At 39.6% G+C, this 22,254-nt stretch overlaps 1 protein-coding gene across 1 annotated transcript; it reads left to right on the top strand.

Moving 5' to 3' along the window:
* The first annotated feature begins 3,333 nt into the window (after window positions 1–3,333).
* LOC143623820 (uncharacterized) lies at window positions 3,334–4,104 on the top strand. The gene has a single exon (XM_077094644.1). The coding sequence runs from the start codon at window positions 3,334–3,336 to the stop codon at window positions 4,102–4,104; it is 771 nt and encodes a 256-aa protein (XP_076950759.1).
* The last annotated feature ends 18,150 nt before the right edge of the window (window positions 4,105–22,254 follow it).

Raw genomic sequence — 22,254 nt, 5'->3', positions numbered from 1 at the left:
GTGTTTTTTCATAGTGTTTTCCATTGACTTTTCCGACAACTATTTTCCGGCAAAATTTCCCGAACATTTAAGTTCCCCGTGACTTTTCCGGCTTGGTGGTGGTGGTGGGTGATGGTTGTGTTAGTGGTGGGCGGTGGAGTGGTGATTGTTGTAGGAAATGAGTGAAAATGTAAGTTGGTTTTTGAAATTAAATTAAGTGCGCTTTTTAGATTAAAATAAGTGGGTTTTAATATTAAAGTGGTGGATCAAAATGCCCCTCTTCCTAGCCTTCATAGGAGTATATAAACTCAATCCTGCATTCAGTTATCAAAACTCACATTCGGCTAAACTTGTACTTAATTGTTTCTTGATTAATTACGTATCGTATTACCTAATCCAAACCGACCACCATTTGGTAACAGAACTAATCCGATTTATGCCCCCCCATGCTGAATCCTTACTCATCACAGTCCCATTCCAATGTACGATACTAGTGTTCACTAATTACCATATGTGGTCAATTAAGATTGAAGTAATCATGGATGCCCATGGGTCGTGAGATTTAGAGATGTGGTTTTTATTCGTATCTGAATACCGAACCCGAAGCAAAGTCACTTGAAACCGAATTAGAAAATACCAAAAAACACATTAACCCGAATCAAGGTTGCAATAGTCGCTAGGCGGACCCTAGGTGGCCAAACGGGGAGTTGGGTGTACTCGGAGTACTCGGAGAGTACTCGGGCATGGTAAATATAAATAAAATTTGCTTTTGGATATTATATATATGTCAAATATCATAAAATTACTAATATTTATAACAAAATAGGTAACGATCAATATAAATAAGAGAAATACATTTTTAAATAATAAATTATTCTAAATTTGTTATGTCATTAAGTAAAAAAATGATATTTATTCTTAAATATTAAAGAAATATGAGTTATGTTTTTTTTAAGTCAAAATCGGCTCAAATTCACCGACTAGTTGCGATTTTGATTAAGGTTGACCACCTTTAGTCAAGTATTAGTAACTAGGGGGGAATTAAAGAAACTCGCTTCGACGACATACCTTGTAGCGAGTACTCGGGGAGTACTCGGTCTTGGAAACCTACTTTTACAACATTTACCTGAATGACCCGAAACGCGAACCAAAAACCCGAAACCCCAAAACAAACCAAAACATTTAATGTCCTTTTTTATAGATGCATTTTTTATATGGAGTCTTTTGTATTTGAAATAATATGTTTTATAGTTTGCTAGTCCAGATTTTAAACTGAGAAGAGAGTGATTATATTACGAGGGGTATGAGTGTGTGTGCCTTAACCGGAAACAAAGTACACTCGTCTGGGTGGCTCTATTGTTTTTATAGTATCATTTAACTTTATTTGTGGGATGTCAATCTAGAAAGTGTCAGTCTGGGATATGGGTATGACCTTAAACCTTACTAGTATTAATGGTAATAATTTACATATCTATGATGGAGGTTGATGTTTGCTTGAGGGCAAACAAATGATAAGTGTGGGATGTGATAAGTGGTTGTTTTACACGTTTTAGATATATATAAATGACTGTTTTTTTATTTATAATTATGTGCTAAACAATCTATGTACAAGTTATTTTTATATTTTATGGGCTATGAAAAAATGTGCTTAAAATGTTATGATAATAATATTACTATAAGAGTAAAAAGAAAGTCATTAAATGTGGCATGGTTTAAAGTTTGAAATCAATTTATATTTATTTGTTTATTATAATTGATAATTGAATTATTTTACAAACCATGATCTCAACATAAATGAAAAGAGAACTTGTGTGAATGTGTTGCAGTGTCATCGAAGTCTTGGATTTAAAATTCACAATATAATTTGAGTTCGGCCCACAAAATGAACAAAAGAAATTTTCAGAAACCGTGGACACCATATGATTATTTCGTGGTGGGCTTAAGTAAAATAAATATATCATTGTAAACTGGATACACTTTAACACCACACATATAGATCGTAAATTATGGCCCACGAGAAGATTAACCTAGGACACCATGAAGGAAAAAAGAGTTTTTATGGTGGGTGGTGATTAATTTTTTGGGACGGAGACGTGAGGAACAAAGAAAGGAAGAAAAGAAGAATAGGAAAAATATTAATAAATCTCCATCCATCCATTCACTATTTTTGATGGCCTACCAAACATCAAGTAAAGACTTAATCATCATCATGAGTGGCTAGTCTTTTTCGAGTCATACCCGGGATGTAGAGTTTGTATTTTTCATTTTTCTCATGTGTTTTAGAACGAATGATTTTGTAATTGTTTATGATTAATCTATGAGTATTGATATTTTGTATTGCTGTACATTTAGTCGGTTTAGGTTTATTTCGATCGGAACGATTAGTTTGCCAGTTGCTATGATAATTGCTTATAGGGTTGTTTTGACTAGTTTAAATATGATGAAGCATACAATTTCCCTTAGTTGAGTCACACTGGCAGAGATTGTTTGATAACCAGTGTCGTGTGTTAGCGATTGTTGATGCCTAAGGTTTTCCTAATTAGTCAATTTGATTTGATCTTTGACAATTTATTTGTTAAGTGAACATGAGATTACTATATATTTGCTTACTTGAAACCCAGGTTTGATTTGTCTTTGTTAATTATTTGAAAGGTGCTATTTGCTTTATTATTATTAAAACCAAACTTATTTGCTTGTGTGATCAGCACTAAAACTTGCTACTTCATTATATTGAACTTGTTACACGATTTGCATTGGCCACATACTCCTAGTGGATACGATACTTTACTTATCATAGCTACTTAGGCTAATTAGGTTTTTATATGACTCAAACGACGGTCATCACATGCCTATGCAAAGGCTTTGGATCCACTTTAACAGGATCCGCACTCAAATGGCTGCTAAGTCTTCCTATCTATTATGTTACTTCTTTTTCTCACTTAGTTAATTTATTCAATAGCCAATTTTATTGTAGTAGAAAATTCGAGAAATTAACTAGTGATTTATATAGAGTTGTCCAACTTCGTGATGAATCCTTAAGGGATTTTGTTACAAAGTTTGGAAGGGAGGCCTCAGAAATCCCGAATCTTGACATGGCTACGGCTGTTGAGGCATTCAAGATAGGGCTACAAAAGGACTCCATATTTTATGATGATCTTGTTATGACCCTTGCAGGACGTTAGACGAAGTAAGGAACAAGGCACTCAGGTTTATAAACTGGAGGATGATAAAAGGATCCAAGAACGGTTAGGAGCTCCAACAAAATAATAGTCACCTGAAAAGAAACAACGATACTCATTCAAGAACAACAATTCAAGGCCGTATTAGAAATTCAACAACCAAAATGTCCGTGATATGGAAGAAGAGGATAACGATGATGAAGACTATCCAAGAATTTCCGAGTATTGCTTCTCTATTGATACTAATGGCTTAATATGTGCTATGAAGGATCTTGGAGAGAAAACAAGATGGCCTCAGAAAAATGAGAAGGAAACATCCTTCAAAGATAAGTCCAAATGGTGTGCATTCCATGAAGATTTTGACCATTTGACTGATGAGTGCATCGGTCTAAGAAAGGAAATTGGGTATCTTCTAAGAAAGGGCCACTTCAAACAGCTTCTAGGAAGAAAGAAATCAAGGATTCAGGATCCTGAAGAAGTTCCACAGAAGGCAGATCCGCTCCCACTTGATGCACAATTCATCAATTTCATCTCTGGTGGTTCGGATATATGTGGAACCTCCTACTCATCGGCCAAGAGACATGCTAAAGAAACTAAGTTAGAGAACGGAGAGCGACCTGTCATATCCACTACCCTAACCAATAACAAGAGAATTTTCTTCGACGAAGAAGATAAAACGAGCATCCAGGATCCTCACCACGATGGTTGGATTATAACTCTATTTATTGCTAATCATTATGTGCGCAGGATCTTAGTTGATCGAGGAAGTTCAGTTAACATCATTCAATACGATGTACTCAAGAAGATGAATATTTCAGATTCAGAAATCGTTCCCCGATCGTCCGTACTCGTTGGTTTCATTGGTGAAACTAAGAAAACAATGAGGGACATCAAGCTTTCTATATACATTGAGGGAGTAAACTCTTATCAAAATTTTGTGTTATAGATAACTTGTCTTGTTGCAATGTAATTCTTGGTAGCCCTTGGCTGCACGTAATGAAAGTTGTAGCGTGTACTTATCACCAATGTATAAAACTACCAACTCCTTGGGGGTAGTAAGAATAGACAGTGACTAAGTGGAAGCTAAGAACTACTATTCCTCATCCATGAAACCGGCGGCTAAGCAAATAGTAGCATAACAACTACAACAACATCCTAGGAATGTACTAGAGGCTCGAGAACAAGACCTGAAAGAAGTATCCTTGGACCCCGAGGATCTAGATGTAAAAGTTTTCCTAGGATCCAGTATCCCTACTAACATTGAAGAGGATCTAGTATCCTTCCTCAAGCAACGAAAATCTACATTTGCCTTCAAACACTCCGACATGACAGGTATATCAAAAGAGGTAATTACTCATAAACTAGGCCTTGATAATTCTATTAAACACATTCACCCGAAGCAAAGAAAATTCGCTCCTGAGAGGAATGCGATCATACAAGAAGAAGTTGAAAAACTTCTTAAGGCCGGTATGATCAGAAAGGTTAAGTATCCTCGATGGTTGGCTAATGTTGTGGTCGTTTCAAAAAAGAATGGAAAGTGGAGGGTATGTGTCGATTTCACCGATTTAAACAAGGCATGTCCCAAGGATCCTTTACCATTACCACACATTGACTCCATGGTGGATGCAACAGCAGGACATGAGATGCATACTTTTATGGATGCTTCCACTGAATTTCAACAAATTCAGATGGAACTATCTAATCAAGAAGACACATCATTCATGACTCCTACTGGAATATATTGCTATATTGCCATGCTTTTTGGACTAAGAAATGCATATACGACTTATCAACGCTTAGTCAACATGATTTTTAAAGACCAACAAGGGAAGACCATGGAAGTATATATAGACGATATGGTAGTCAAATCCAAGAAGGCTGAAGATCATCTTAAAGACTTGGAAGTAGCCTTGAACATCCTCGACCAGTATAACATGAAACTCAACCCTTCTAAATGCCATTTTGTTGTTAAAGCTGGGAAGTTACTTGGTTATATGGTCACTAAGAGGGGTATAGAAGCTAGGCTAGAACAAATAAGGCCATAATCAACTTGAAGTCACCCGCAAATGCAAAAGACGTGCAAAGGTTGATCGACAGGATCGCGACCGTGAATAGGTTCATCTCCCGATCTTCGGAGAAGTGCAAGGATTTCTATGATATACTTAGAAAGAACAAAAAGTTCGAGTGGACGGAGAAACATGAAGCTGCACTCAAAGCCTTGTAGGATTACTTATCCTAAGCACCAACATTAATGAAACCAGTAGATGGGGAACCCCTATCCTTGTACTTAGCCGTATCGGGTAATGCGGTAAGTGTTGTCCTTGTAAAGGATCATGAAGGGGAACAACATCGTGTTTATTATGTAAGTAAAAGTCTTTTAGATGCTGAAGCCAGGTACTTTCATTTAGAAAAATTAATTCTTTCTCTTATTATGGCTTCTACTAAGTTAAAACATTACTTTGAAACTCATACTATAATTGTGAAGACTAACTATCCTATCAAGAATGTTCTTAGAAAACTAGAGATGTCAGGTAGGATGGTTAAGTGGGCTGTAAAGCTGAGTGTATACGACATCCAATATGAGCCACGGACAGCTATCAAATCTCAGGCATTGGCTAACTTTGTGGGCTGATTTTAATAGTGATTTACAAAAGGAAGCTGACTTGAAGGTCCAACAGTTAGAGGAAACCAAAGATCCTTGGATCTTATTCACTGATGGGGCATCCAACCTTAGAGGAACATGCTTAGGTGTTCTACTGAAATCGCCACAGGGGGACATAATACCCCAATCTATAGCCTGTGAGTTTCAAGCCACAAATAATGAAGCGGAATACGACGCTTTAATTGCAGGTTTGCAACTAGCTAAACACACGAGGATCAAGTATCTTCAAGTGTATATAGATTCGTTATTAATAGCTAACCACTTTAATGGCTCATATGTTGTTAAAGGAGAAAAACTAATTAAATATCTAGACAATGTGAAAGAACTATCAAAGTTCTTCGATTCTTTTACTATTATACAGGTACCAAAGGAAGAGAATGTTGGGACAGATGCCTTAGCAAATCTAGCATCATCTTTGAAGGTTTCGAAAGATAAGAAAATTCCGATCATCCATATACTCTCACCAGCAATAGGAGAACAAGAAGTTGTGGAGATAACAACTAACAAAGAAATTGTGCTTTGGGATCCATTATCCTCAAATAATCAAGAATCTTGGATCCTCCCGATCAAGAAATTCATTCGAGATGGAGAGATCCCCGCCACGGAAAAGCCTAAAACCTTCAAACTTAAGGTATCATAATACATCTTATTACATGATATTCTATATAGGAAATCTCTTGCAGGTCCATACTTGAGGTGTATTGAGGTATCTGATATCCAAGAGGTGCTCAAAGACTTTCACGAAGGTGATTGTGGTAATCACACCGGTGGCAGGGCCCTATTCTCTAGGATTCTAAGAACAGGATAGTTCTGGCCAACCGTGAAGAGAGACGCCATGGAGTACTCAAAGAAGTGTGATTCCTGTCAAAGACACGTCAACATTCTGCGCCAGCCAGCGGAGCCTATGTATCATATATCCTCATCATGGCCTTTCATGAAGTGGAGCATGGATATTGTGGGTAAGCTACCTAAAGCACCAAGAGGAAAAGTGTTAATTCTTGCCATGACTGATTACTTCTCGAAGTGGATAGAAGCAGAAGCTTTTGTACAAGTCCGCGAAAAAGAGGTGATATCCTTCATTAAAAGGAATATTATTACTAGATTTGGTATTCCTTCAGAAATTATTTATGACACTGGTTCCCAGTTTATCAGGAAAAGAACCACTAACTTTTGTGACAGTTGGGGCATCAAGATGATTACTTCTACACGAGTTCATCCTCAAGGCAATGGTCAAGTAGAATCAAGCAGCAAGATTATCATCAACACCTTGAAGAAAAACTAGGATCCAAGAAAGGCAAGTGGGCTGAGGAACTTCCTTATGTTCTTTGGGCTGACAGAACAACACCAAAAAATGCAACAGGTCAACCAGCCTTCTTATTGGTGTTGATCAGAAGCTGTAATCCCTACATAAATGGTGGTTCCTACTACCAGAACAAGCATCCGTGATCCTCAGGCCAATGAGGAAATTCTTCTCCAAGATCTGAATACTGTTGATGAGCTCAGAGACCTAGCTAAGATCAGAGTGGCAACATATCAGCAAAGGGTAGCTGGGGCTTACAACATGAACATCATGTTTCGAAGATTTCAAGAAGGAGATCTAGTTTTGAGGAAAGATTTCCAAAATACAACTAATCCCGCTGATGGAAAGCTAGCACCTAACTGGGAAGGCCCCTACCTGATCGATTCAGAGGCTACAAAGGGGGCATTTCACATACTTACCATGGAAGGTGACCGACTACCAAGAGCATGGAATGCCATCCATCTTAAGAAGTACTTTGTCTAGCCAGTATCTTGGATCCTTAAAGGGTTAAGGATCCTCAATTTGGTAAAATTTTATTCTGTCATTTATTCATTTCAGATTTATATTACTAATTAAAGGATAATATATTCTTAACCGTTATCTTTTCCAAGATTTAAGTAACAATGCAAGTTTCAATAAGAGGTTCAATGGCTAAGTGGTTGGCCACCTCTCCCTCACACTCAAGGTACATTGCTATTTCCTTGGCCTAGCCCACGATTAAGGTACGACCCCCGATGGTCATATCTTCCAAGGTTTAAATGTTTTCACCTTTCTTACGAATTAGAGTTTCTGCACTCTCGCTTGTAGCGCACGCTATCCTAAGTATAGTTCGGGGCAGTGGGACCAGTACACGTTTAGTGGCTGAAAATTTCATTGCTTTCGAATATATGGAGGATCCTACGATTTATGGTAGACGTACCATACCTAAGGTTTTGGCGTTTTCACGTCACTCACGTTTGGGATAAATCCCGGTTTGGGCGAGTCCCTAGTTAACATCCGTATCTTTGGGCCACTCCCCAGTTTGGGCTTATCCCCAGTTCACGGGCTTGCCCCCAGTTACACGGGCTTGTCCCCAGTTACACGGGCTTGTCCCCAATTTATTTTTTGGGCTTGTCCCCAGTTTATTGGGTTTATTCCCAGTTAATATGATAAGTAATATGTATCATGTATCCTAAGTCAAACTACAAGGATCATGGAGATATCAACACTTGTGGTAATTTAGGTCTAATTTGACCTTATGGTATGATTTATACTTATCAATTTATACTTATTTGGTTTTAATATTTATATCCTTATAAATGTGAGGATTCAGGATCTTTAATCTATTTTTACAAGGATAATTTACCCTTGAAACTTTTCTCAAAACCTTTAATAAAACTAAAACTATAACAGATATATTTTCATAATAATAGACAACAGTCAAAGAGCCAAAAGGTTTATGTTATTATTATTAAAAGTCACCTGGGCTTACCAAAATCCTTAACCCGGATTTCACCATACGAAATATGGACCATCCACCCGGGTTAAGCAGGTGTTACTAATTGTTCATAAAGTGCAGGAAAAATAAAGATAGGGGCATCAAAGGCTTCATCCCCACGAAAGGAGGATCCATCCGTCTTTGTCACCCCTTAATATTGTCTTAGGATCAAGGATCCTATATCCTACTTAGTTATTGTTTATTACAGACCAGAATTCATTATCCATAAAACACCAACAAAATAAAAATGTAGGCTCAGGGCTTGTCGTCTCTATCCTTCATTTCCCACTTTGCTAGCTTCCGCTTCAGCAGTTACATCTTTCCCCGCATCCATCACTTCAACCTCCTGACCACCAGTAGCAGCATCATTGCTTTCACCTGCTTCATCCTCGCCACCACCCAATGTTGCCAAGGATTGCTTCCACTATGCTATCTCCCATGAAGATATGTTGAAAGCGGGATCATTATCCTCATTCACAATTTTAATCTTGGCTGGGAGGACTAACTTGGCTGCCTGGATCTTCGCTTCGTTAGTGGCGCGGGTTATCTCCTCCTGCAATTGAGCCTCGACTGACGATACGTGATCCTCAGCTTGCTTCTTCTCCTTGGTCATCTTAGCAAGCGCCTTATCCTTTGCAGCAGCCATGGACCTTATCCTAGATAGGGTCTCCTCATACTCTTCGACTATCTTCTCATGATAACTTTTGGTAGAGTTTACAGCCTGTACAAGAAAGTTAGACAAAGTCAGAAGGATACGTGATTCTTAAATGAAGACTATTAGGATGAAGGATCCTTATTGTAGTGAGCATGTCGAGGAGTTGTTTCTCAGCATCAAAAGGACTCTCTGATTCGAAGGGTTTCTTCCTCTTGGATGCTCCTGACTTGGCTCGGGTCGTGACAGGGCATAGCTCGTGCATCGGTGTGGAATTTGAAGTCTCATTTTTCACAAACATACAGTCAATGTCTTCAAGGGAGAATTTGGATGCAGACATACTGGATTTCTGAGCACCTACAAAGAATGTCTACAGATAAGTCTTTAATTATTTCAATCAATAGTAAACATTATTATAAAAATACTTACTTGATATGTTGCTAATCGACTCCGAAATTGATTCTTGAAAAGAATCTGTGAACTTAGCTTGAAAAGTCCTAATATTTGGATCCAGTGCAAGAAACTTCTGTGCTCTTTCCTTGGCCCTAGGAAGATCGACTAACAGAGCAAAATTATCAACTGCAAAAAAAAAAAAAAAAACAAAGCATTAGTTGAAGAGTCGAGTATCCTTTCCATGTTACCTAATGATCTGGGATCCTACCCTTCATGATCCATCTCTTGGGTAAATCAGATCCAACAGGGATTGAGTCATTTTTCACAAAGAAAAAATGGTTTTTCCTGAAAGCACCGTTCTAGGTAACCTTTGAGATAGGGGTCGGTTGACGAGGTTTTGATTTAAAAACAAAGCGATTGGAGCCGTGAGTAGCCAAGGTGTATAAATATGCAACTTCGATAAGCCGAACTCAACACCTTCTTCATCAATGATCCTTTCGATGGTACGTAATACTCTCCACAGCATAGGCATCACTTGAATGTAGCTGATTCCGGTCAAGGTAAAGAAGCTTTGGGTGAAGGATGGAAAAGGATACGAATAGCCGATAAGGAAGGGACATGCTAGATAGAAAACCCAGGTCTTGGATATACAATCACTTTGTCGTACAATGGAATCAAAAGGACGAAATATAGTGCCGGCCGGAAAAAGTGACCGGAGATCACCGATTTCTGGATCGGTAAACTTGCAAATCTCAGAAGAAGGGGTAGCAAGTAAACCTTGTGGTCAGAGTTTGCTCGAGTCCGATTGGGCAGAGGAAGAAGAAGAGATAGAGACGGTTGACATTATAAAAAAGAAAATGAAAATAAGAAAAAAAGAAGGATACCTATTTGGCTGCCAAAGAGTGTGGTTTTAAATGGATTGTTATGAATACATATATAGGCGGCTGTTAGGGCATGAATTTTATGCTGAGGATCATTTATCCTTAACTAGATTACGGATAGATTATCCTTGAGATATGTATCAGGGTATAAAGGATCGACGATCCTCGGTATTATTTGTTTACTAATGATTGCATTTAGTATGGTGATGTGTTAGACAGGTGTGACAACTTCAAGACGTACTTGCATCAATTATCCTCATGGAATGTTCTCTAGCTGGAGTATGGATCCAGGATCCTAATTCAACGTAGCTGTTAATGAACGATTTCGTATAAATATTGATGTTTAAATAAGTGCAACGGTTCCTAGACCTGGTCATCCATTTAATTCGCTATAGAACGGCTATTGGCACGTGGTCAAAGTCATGGGAGTGGTTAGTGGAAGACTTCCGGGTTATTTGGAAATATTGTTATTTGTATTTTCTTATATAATCGAGTTATGATCGAGTAGAAAAACACATGTATTATCACACACACTAGAGCAGAAACAATTAACTCTCTCTATTAACTAGTTTACTTTGTAATCTCGATCATCAACTCCACAATACTTGTAACCGACTTTTTACTATCAACAAACTTGACGGTGATAGTTTTCATCGTCCGAGGGTTTTTTGTGCCGAAGATTACCATAATCACATACTATCCGGCCAAAGTTACCTTGTTAATCCTTGATCGAAGTGATTCGACCAAAGATTACTTTGTTAAGTTTTGACCGAAGGAAGATTATTGTAATCAAGGGTTTTTTCCATCGTGATCAAATCATTGTGTTTACCAAGATTTCGATTATACATTCGTTCCTATCGAGTTAGCACTATACCTCACTAAACAGATTTGGATACATTATCCTTAGCTGATTTTTATCCAAAACAATTTGGCGCCCACCATGGGGCAATTGGTGCTATAATCCATTCTACTCCTATCAATTTTTGATTTTTTCATACCCATATCGCTATCAATGGCCTCTCAATCAACCTCTACTTCATCAACTATGCCATCTTCGGTTTCTCTCTCATCAAGGACTTTGCCACCGATGCCTCCGCCAATCACGGGAGCACAACGGACTACTGCTGCTGGAAGCAAGACGCAACTACCAGTCTTCCAAAGCTCTAAAACCGTTGCTGCTGCGCCGGTGGTTAATACTAACAATGATGTTTCATCTATGTTTTCGCAGGTAAAAGCATATATGGAGCAACAGAACAAGACTAACCAAAGGATCTTGCGTGAGATCGAAGACATCAAGAAATCTAAGAGGCTAGCAGAGGATCTCACCCCTCTGATGCCTAGGATGCTGGAGTTCACAAGTCCAAGATCTCTGGCTCAGTTTCCGCAAGGATCATCCATCCTTCAACAAGGATCCATGGGTCCTCAGACTCAAGGATCCTCAGCCTTTCAGCAAGGATCATCCATCCTTCAACAAGGATCCATGGGTCCTCAAACTCAAGGATCCTCAGCCTTTCAGCAAGGATCATCCATCCTTCAACAAGTATCCATGGGTCATCAGATCCAAGGATACTCGGATTTCCAGCAAGGACCATCTAGCTTCAACCATGAGTTGATGGGTCAACCAATGCAGAGTTCCTCGATGTTCCAAAGGGGATCAGGGATGCTTCTGCCAGGATCCTCCGGGATTCCTTATCAAGGATCCTTCTATCAGAATCAAGGATCCTTTGGATCCCACCATCAACGGTCCTCCGAAGTCCATGATGGGGACATAATCCCCATGCAGACCATAGCTTCTGGAGGACCTACTCCGATTGCTGACTCCTCTTATCCCATATACTCTTCCGGGATACCGAACTTCACCCAACAGAGAGGTAACTAGTATGATCCTATATCCTTAGACACTAACCGTGGTTCGATGCAGGATGCAGGTATCAACCAGGCGATGGCCAAGGAGTTGCAAAAACTCAAGGACATGATATCCAGTGTTCCCGGGGTGATACGTCCAATTCCTGAGATACCGGAGGGAAGTCACAAGTTATCCAGATTTGCTCCACCTATCTGTGATGCTGAAATCCCGAAGCGGTTCCAAACTCCCAACATGAAGACTTATGACGGGAGCACCGATCCTGAGGAGCACGTTGCCCAATATAGGGAAAGGATGGAAATTAATCCTATTCCTGAAAGGCTCAATGAGGCTTGCCTTTGCAAAGGATTTGGAGCCACTAACGGGAGCCGCACAAAAATGGCTGCAAAGTCTTCCTCCTTTTTCGGTTACTTCTTTCTCCCACTTAGTTAACTTATTTTACACTCAATTTTCCTGTAGTCGGAAATTTGAGAGGTTAACCAGTGATTTATATCATGTTATCCAACCTAGTGATGAATCCCTTAGGGATTTTGTTACCAGGTTCGGCAAGGAAGCTCTAGAAATCCCAAATCTTGATATGACTACTGCTGTTGAAGCATTCAAGATGGGAATTCAGAAGAGCTCCCCTTTTTATGATGATTTAGTGATGACTCCGTGCAGGACATTAGATGAAGTCAGAAACAGGGCATTAAGATACATCCGATTAGAAGAGGATAAAAGGATCCAGGAATGTCTTCGGGGACAAACGAAACAAGAAACTCCCGAAAAGAATAAAGGATCCTGGAACAGGAACAACAACTCGAAGCCGTACACCAAGTTCAACAATCAGAACGTACGAGCAGTTGAAGAATGAGACGACGATGAAGACTATCCTTGCATCCCTGGACTATTGTTTCTCTGTGAACCCTCATGGCTTGATTTGTGCCATGAAGGATCTGGGAGAAAAAGCGAGGTGGCCCCGAAAGAATGAGAAGACTGTCGGCTTCAAGGACAAGTCTAAGTGGTGTGCCTTCCACGAAGATTTTGGCCACACGACAAACGAGTGCATCGGCTTAAGGAGGGAAATTGGATACCTCCTGAGCAAGGGTCACTTTAAAGAATTCCTGGGAAGGAAAAAAATCCAAAATCCAGGATCCTGAAGACCTTCCACAAAAAGCAACGCCTCCACCACCAGATGCTCATGTAATCAACTTCGTCGCCAGAGATTACGACATGTTTCGAACCTCTTGTCCTGCAAAAATAGAACCTGCAAAAGAATTTAAGTTGGACGATGAAAGAAGACCGCTCATCCCCACTACTCGAGTGACTGATCAGAGAATCTTTTTCAATTCAAGGATCCAGGATCCTCATCAGGATAAACTGGATATGCAAACGGTTAATTTCATCTCCTGAGGATCAGACATATGTAGAACTTCTTTCTCTGCAGCAAAAAGACTTGCCAAAGAGATCAAAATGGATAACGGAGATCGACCAATAGTGTCGACCACCTTGACAACAGACAGAAGAATCTTCTTCAATGAGGAAGACAAGCTAAACATTCAGGATCCTCATCATGATGGTTTGATTATTACTTTATTTATTTCTAACCATTATGTACGCAGGATCCTAGTGGACGGTGACAGCTCGGTCAACATTATCCAACATGATGTCCTCAAGAAGATGAACATCTTGGATTCAGAGATCATTCCTAGAACCTCGGTGCTAGGTGAAACCAAAAAGACATTGGGGGAAATCAACTCCCAATTTATATCAAAGGGTTGAATTCATACCAAAAATTTTGTGCTATAGATAACCTTTCTTGTTGCAATGTTATTTTAGGTAGGCCCTGGCTCCATGGAATGAAGGCAGTAGCCTCAACTTATCACCAATGCATCAAGCTACCTACTCCTTGGGGAGTTGTAAAGATAGTGGGTGACCAAGCGGAGGCCAAGAACTATTATTCATCATCAATGAAACCAACAGCCAAGCAGACTATAGCATAGCAACTACAACAACATCCTAGGGACGTTCTAGAAGCTCGGGAGAAAGACCTTAAAGAAGTATCATTGGACCCCGAGGATCCAGAGATAAAGGTGTTCCTAGGATCCAGTATCCCCAACAAGATTGAGGAGGATTTAATATCCATCTTAGGGCGAAGAAGATCTACCTTTGCCTTCAAGCATTCTGATATGACAGGTATTTCAAAAGATGTAATCACTCATAAACTCAGCCTGATTTATCTGTTAAACCCGTCCATCAAGAGCGAAGAAAATTCGCTCTTGAGAGGAACAAGATCATACAAGAAGAAGTTGAAAAACTTTTTAAGGCCAGTATGATCAGAGAGGTTCAATATCCTCGATGGCTAGCTAATGTAGTCGTTGTTTCAAAAAAGAATGGAAAGTGGAGGGTGTGTGTCGATTTTATCGATTTAAACAAGGCATGCCCCAAGGATCCTTTCCCATTACCACATATAGATTCCATGGTGGATGCAACGGCATGACATGAAATGCTTACCTTTATGAATGCTTCCTCTGGATTTCAACAAATTCAGATGGAACCATCTGATCAAGAGGATACAACATTTATGACCCCTACCGGCATATGTTGTTATACTGCTATGCCGTTCGGACTAAGAAATGCAGGAGCAACATATTAAAGACTGGTCAACATGATGTTCAAGGATTAGTTGGGCAAGACTATGGAAGTATACATCGATGACATGGTGGTAAAGTCAAAGAAAGTTGAGGATCACCTTAGAGACCTTGAAGAAGCATTCAATATCCTTGACCATTATAACATGAAATTGAATCCGTCAAAATGCAATTTTGGTGTTAAGGCTGGAAAATTTCTGGGATATATGGTAACTAAACGAGGAATTGAAGCAAGCCCCGAACATATTGAAGCCATTCTTAATCTGAAGTCTCCTGCAAATGCCAAGGATGTCCAAAGGCTCACAGGAAGGATAGCCGCTCTCAATAGGTTCATCTCAAGATCCTCCTTGAAGTGCAAAAACTTCTATGACATCCTTAAGAAGAATAAGAAGTTTGAGTGGACAGAGAAGCATGAAGTTGCGCTTACAGCCTTAAAGGATTACTTATCCTCAGCTCCAGCTCTAATGAAGCCCGTGGATGGAGAATCCTTATATCTATATCTTGCTGTCTCAGGAAATGCAGTAAGTGCCGTCTTGGTAAAGGATCGTGAAGGTGAACAACATCCTGTTTACTATGTAAGTAAAAGTCTTCTAGATGCGGAAGCCAGGTATTCTTATTTAGAAAAGTTGATTCTTGCACTTATTATGGCTTCTACTAAATTGAGACATTATTTTGAAACTCACCCTATTATTTTGAGAACTAACTATCCTGTGAAGAATGTTCTTAGAAAACCAGAGTTATCAGGTAGGATGGCCAAGTGGGCTGTAAAATTAAGTGCATACGATATCCAATACGAGCCGAGAACAGCAATCAAATCTCAAGCACAGGCGGACTTTGTGGCTGATTTCACTAGTGACCTACAAAAAGAAGCTGACTTGGAGGTCCAACAACTAGAAAAGACTCGGGATCCTTGGATCCTCTTCACAGATGGAGCATCCAACGTAAGAGGAACAGGATTGGGGATCCTACTGAAATCGCCACAGGGGGACATATTACCCCAGTCCATAGCCTGTGAGTTCCAAGCAACAAACAATGAAGCAGAGTATGAGGCTCTAATCGCAGGTTTGCAGTTAGCCAAAAGCATGAGGATCAGGCATCTTCAAGTTTATATAGATTCTTTATTTATAACTAACCACTTTAATGGCTCGTATGCTGTAAAGGTGAGAAACTAATTAAATATTTAGATGTTGTGAAGGAGTTATCGAAATCCTTCAAAATATTTAGTATTACACAGGTACAGAGGGAAGAAAATGCTGGGGCAGACGCCCTGGCAAACTTAGCCTCATCTTTGAAGATTCCTGAAGATTTGAAGATCCCAATAATCCACATTCTCTCGCCAGCAATAGGAGAACAGGAAGTTGGGGAGATATCGAATGATAAAGAAATCGTACTCTGGGATCCTTTATCCTCGAATAACAAAGGATCATGGATTCATCCTATCAAGAACTACATTTAGACTAGAGAAATTCCAACCACAGAAAATCCCAAGTCCTTCAAACTCAAGGTATCCCAATATATTTTGTTAAATGATATGGTATATAGAAAATCTCTTGCAGGTCCATATTTGAGATGCATTGAGGATCCTGAGATCCAAGAAGTACTCAAGGGTTTTCATGAAGGAGATTGCGGCAATCACATAGGTGGAAGAGAGTTATTTTCCAGGATACTCAGAACTGGATACTTCTGGCCAACAATGAAGAAGGATGCAGTGGAGTATTCAAGAAAATGTGATGCTTGTCAAAGGCACGCGAACATCCTTCATCAGCCAGCGGAGCCTCTGTATCCTATATCTTCCTCATGGCCTTTCATGAAATGGGGTATGGATATTGTGGGCAAGCTACCAAAAGCACCCGGTGTAAAGGTTTTTATGCTTGCTATGACTAACTACTTCTCCAAAAGGATTGAGGCAGAAGAATTCGTACAGGTCCGAGAAAGGGAAGTGATATATTTTATTAAAAGAAATATTATAACTAGATTTGGTATTCCTGCTGAAATTGTTTGTGATAATGGTTCCCAGTTTATCGGGAATAGAACCACTAACTTTTGTGATAGTTGGGGCATTAAAATGATTACTTCCACTCCGGTTCATCCTCAAGCCAATGGTCAAGCGAAGTCTAGCAACAAGATCATTATCAAAAACTTAAAGAAGAAGCTAGGATCCAAGAAGGGAAAATGGGTTGGAGAACTTCCTTATGTTCTTTGGGCAGACAGGACAACGCCAAAAAATGCGACAGGTCAAACACCTTTCTCATTGGTGTTTGGCTCAGAGGCTGTACTTCCTACTGAAATGGTAGTTCCTACGGCCAGAATAAGCATCTGTGATCCTGAAGCCAATGAAGAAATCCTTCTTGAAGACTTGGATACCATAGAAGAACTCAGAGACCTGGCCAAGATCAGGATGGCAGCCTACCAACAGAGGGTAGTTGGAGCATACAACAAAAATATAAGGATCAGAAGATTCCAACAATGAGATTTAGTCTTGAGGAAAGCCTTTCAAAACACTACCAATCCGGATGATGGAAAGTTAGCACCCAAATGGGAAGGACCTTATCAAATTGAGTCGAAGGCAGGAAAGGGGCATATCATTTGCTCACAATGGAAGGCAACAGGTTACCAAGAGCATGGAATGCCATCCACCTCAAGAGATATTTTTTTCTGATCAGGATCTATTATCCTTAGAGGATATATTATCCTTAAAGGATCCAGGATCCCAAAATTGGTAATATTTATCTGATTGCTTATCCTTTTCAAATTCTTATTGTTAATTTGAGGATAATATATTCTTAACAATTATTTTCTCCAAGTTTTAAGTAACAATGCAGGGATCTATTCAAATGTTCAATGATCAAGAGGTTGGCCACCTCTCCTTTACATTCGAGGTACTATTTTATTTCCCTTGGCCTAGCCCACGATTGGATATGACCCCCGATGGTCATATCCCCTACGGTTTTAAGGTTTTCACATTTCTTATAAATAGAGTTTCTACACTCTCGCCTGGAGAGAACGCTATCCAACGTATATTCCGGGGCAGCGGGACCAGTACACGCTTAGTGGCTGACAATTTCGTTGTCTTCGGCTATATGGAGGATCCTACGATTTATGGAAGACGTACCATACCACCGGTTTATAACGTTTTCACGTTATCTCACGTTTGGGCTAAATCCCGGTTTGGGAGAGTCCCCAGTTAACATCCGTATTTGGGTTTGTCCCCAGTTTTGGGTTTGTCCCCAGTTTTGGGCTTGTCCCCAGTTTCGGGCTTGACTCCAGATTACACGGGCTAGTCCCCAGTTACACGGGCTTGTCCCCAGTTGCAAGGGCTTGTCCCCAGCTTATTATTTGGGCTTGTCCCCAGCTTATTGGGTTTAATCCCAATTAACACTATGAATTGTTTGCAACATATTCTCTAAGTTATTTGTGAGGATCAAAATTCTAAGGATCCCGAATCCTAAAGCTATTCCTTCAAGGATCACTGAGAGTTCAATACTTCTGGTAACTTAAGTCTATATAGAACTGCTGGTATGATCTCTTTTAATTAACTTATGTATCATATTGGTTGCAATGATTTTGGATGTTTCAGTTTAAAGGGTTATTCCCTTAAAGTTGTTTGATTACTAAAATTTTTTTATCAATTTTAAGGATACTCTATCCTAAAAACTTTTGTCCTTCAAGGAAATTCTAATGTAAAATTTTTATCGACTTTTAAGGATATTTTATCCTACTATTTATTCTTTAAGGATATTCTATCCTAAGCAATTTTCATAAGGATCTTTTATCCTAAAAATATTTTACTTAAGATTATTTTTTAAAACTATCAACAATGCTAAAGTTATATCTAAAGAACTTTTGAAAGTAAAATAACAAGTAAATAGTCAAAAGATTTATATTAATAATAAGCCACTAGGACTTATCCAAAATTCTTAACCCGGACTTCACCATGCGAAAGATGGACCATCCATCCGGGTTAAGTGAGTTCTACTAACAGTTCATAAGTGCAGGAAAATAAAAAACAGGGGCAACAAAGGCTTCATCCCCACAAACAGAGGATCCCTCCACCTTTGTCACCCCCGCCAGTTGTCTTAAGGATCATGGATCCTTTATCCTAATTACTATTGTTTATTACAGACCAAAAGTAATTGTTCAGAAAAACATCAACACAAATAAAAAAGTGGGCTCGGGCCTTGTCTTCTGTATCCTTCATTGCCCACTTAAGCTGCATCTTCAACCGCGGCATCACCTTCTCCCTTGCCAGCTTCAACCGCCTCCTTAACGCCATTGGTCCCAGCCTCGGTATTCTCAGCCATATCCTCGTCATCCTCACCACCAAGATCGTCAAGAGCAGCCTTCCACTTCTCCACGTCCCAGGTCGACTTGTCAAAAGCAGGATCACCGGCCTCCTTCGCCATCTTGATTCGTGCTTGGAATACCGACCTGGCAGCCCACACTTTGGCCTCATCTGTAGCATGCTCCACTGCTTCTTGACGTTGGGCTTCGGTTAAGGATAACTGATCCTCCAGCTGTTTCTTCTCCTTGGAGAGCTGGATCATGGCCTTATCCTTGGCAACCACAGCTTTCCCTAACACCGACAGCTTGTCACTCATTTGGCCAATAGTCTTTTCATAATGCTCTTTAAATGCATTCATGGCCTATACACAACAAAGTATTCGAAATCAGAAGGATACTGGATCCAACAATTCAGAGTTTCAGGATACAAGATACTTACAGAGATGACAATGTCATAATGGGTCTCAGGATCAGAGGATCTTTTCCTCTTGGAAGCTGCGGACTTGGCCCTGGTTGTTGCAGTCTTGGGCTCAGAGCTAGTACCTGCCTTCAAAGCCTCTTTCTTGACAACAGTGGAGGTGACCATACAATCAATGTCTTCCAGGGAGAACTTGCTGGCTGACTTCTGGGATTTCTTAGCGCCTGAAAAGGAAGAAAGTTATCAGATAAGTTCTCTTATTCTAATCTTGTATATATTAAAATAATTAACTTACTTGACATGCTTGAACTCGAGGAGATATCACAAAAACCTTCAACAAAACATGCTTGAAAGGTCCTAATCTCGGTATCCGGTGCTAGGAATCGTTTTGTCCTTTCTTCTGTGCCAGACAACTTGCCCAAAGAAGCAAAATTGTTAACTGCAAATAAAAAGAAAAAGTTCAGAATTCAAGTCAAAGCATAAAGGATCCTGCTATCTCTTAAGGATCCAGGATCCTACCCTTTCTATCCCATTTTGAAGGAAGGTCAGTTCCTCCTAGTATAGAGTCACGTTTTACAAAGAAGAACTGGTTCCTCCACAAGTAATCGTTTAAGGTGACTTTTAATAACGGGAGAGGTTGTCGGGGCTTGGATTTGAAGATGAAGCGGGCAGGACCGTGAGTAGTGAGGGTATACAAATGTGATAACTCTGGAAGACCGAAGTCAATCTTTTGCTCCTCGATGATTCTCTCGATAGTGCTGAGAACCCTCCAAATCATAGGCATAGCCTGTATGTAGGATATGCCGGTAGAATCGAAAAAGATTTGAGTAAAAGACGAAAAAGGGTATTTGTAGCCGATCAGAAATGGAGTCGCCAAAAAACAGACCCAGACCTTAGAATATACATCGCAGCGAACACTGGACTCGTAAGGTCGGAATAAGGTTTTTGGAGGAAACAGTGAGTGGAAGCCATCAACCTCTGGATCCGTGAGTTTACAAATTTCGGCAGACGGGTTGGCTAACAGGCATTGGGATTCCATTTCCGTTAACTCGGAGCCGTCGGAGGTTTGTTCGGAAGGTTTAGAGGGAGACGGAGAAGAAGAAGATGAAGCAGCAGACTCGATTAAAGAAAATAAGAAAGAAAGGTAAGGAGGATACCTGATGCGTCGGATGAAGGTGTGTTTATAATCAAAGATATAGGGTGGCATATATAGACGGTTGTAATTAACCTTGGGGGCTAAATGGTAGTTAATTATGGCAAAACCGTCCCATCTATCAGTTTTTGCAGTAAGTTTGAAATTCAAAATGACAGCTGTGTTCCACTGTCACCCGCCATTTTTGGGGCAATTGTTAGGGCATGAATTTTATGCTGAGGATCCTTTATCCTTAACTAGCTTACGGATAGATTATCCTTGAGATATGTATCAGGGTATAAAGGATCGACGATCCTCAGTATTATTTGTTTACTAATGATTGCGTTTAGTATGGTGATGTGTTAGACAGGTGTGACAACTTCAAGACGTACTTGCATCAATTATCCTCATGGAATGTTCTCTAGCTGGAGTATGGATCCAGGATCCTAATTCAACGTAGCTGTTAATGAACGATTTCGTATAAAGATTGATGTCTAAATAAGCGCAACGGTTCCTAGACCTGGTCCTTCATATAATTCGCTACTGAACGGCTATTGGCACGTGGTCAAAGTCATGGGAGTGGCTAGTGGAAGACTTTCGGATTATTAGGAAATATTGTTATTTGTATTTTCTTATATAATCGAGTTATGATCGAGTAGAAAAACACATGTATTATCAAACACACTAGAGCAGAAACAATTAACTCTCTCTATTCACTAGTTTACTTTGTAATCTCGATCATCAACTCCACAATACTTGTAACCGACTTTTTACTATCAACAAACTTGACGATGATAGTTTTCATCGTCCGAGGGTTTTTTGTGCCGGAGATTACCATAATCACGTACTATCCGACCAAAGGTTACATTGTTAATCCTTGACCGAAGTGATTCGACCAAAGATTACCTTGTTAAGTTTTGACCGAAAGAAGATTATTGTAATCAAGGGTTTTTTCCCTCGTGATCAAATCATTGTGTTTACCAAGATTTCGATTATACATTCGTTCCTATCGTGTTAGCACTATACCTCACTAAACAGATTTGGATACATTATCCTTAGCTGATTTTTATCCAAAACAGCGGCTGATAATTATCAGGGTTTGCGATAATAACTATTTCTGACACATGTCTGATCATCTTATTTTTTGCAGGAAATTTGAATTTCAAAATGACAGCTGTTATCCACAAACAACCGCCATTTTGGGGCCAACTGTTAGGTCATGGATAATCTGTACTGAGGATATGTTATTCTTGAGACGCGTCTGGATCAGTTATCCTTGATAAGAGTTCCAGGAATAAGTCAGGATCAAGGATCCTTAGTATTTGTTATTACTAATGATTGTTTCTCATGTGTAGGTTTATAATTAACAGGTCTAACGGCTGGAGGACCTAGTCTACCTATTATTT

Source organism: Bidens hawaiensis, unplaced genomic scaffold (genome assembly GCF_021521415.1).
Source record: "Bidens hawaiensis isolate Kalapana, Puna unplaced genomic scaffold, B.hawaiensis_p1.1 tig00003544_1, whole genome shotgun sequence".
Classification (NCBI taxonomy): Eukaryota; Viridiplantae; Streptophyta; class Magnoliopsida; order Asterales; family Asteraceae; genus Bidens; species Bidens hawaiensis.
The sequence above is the reverse complement of the archived record's forward strand: the minus strand, read 5'-3'. Positions and strand labels throughout refer to the sequence as shown.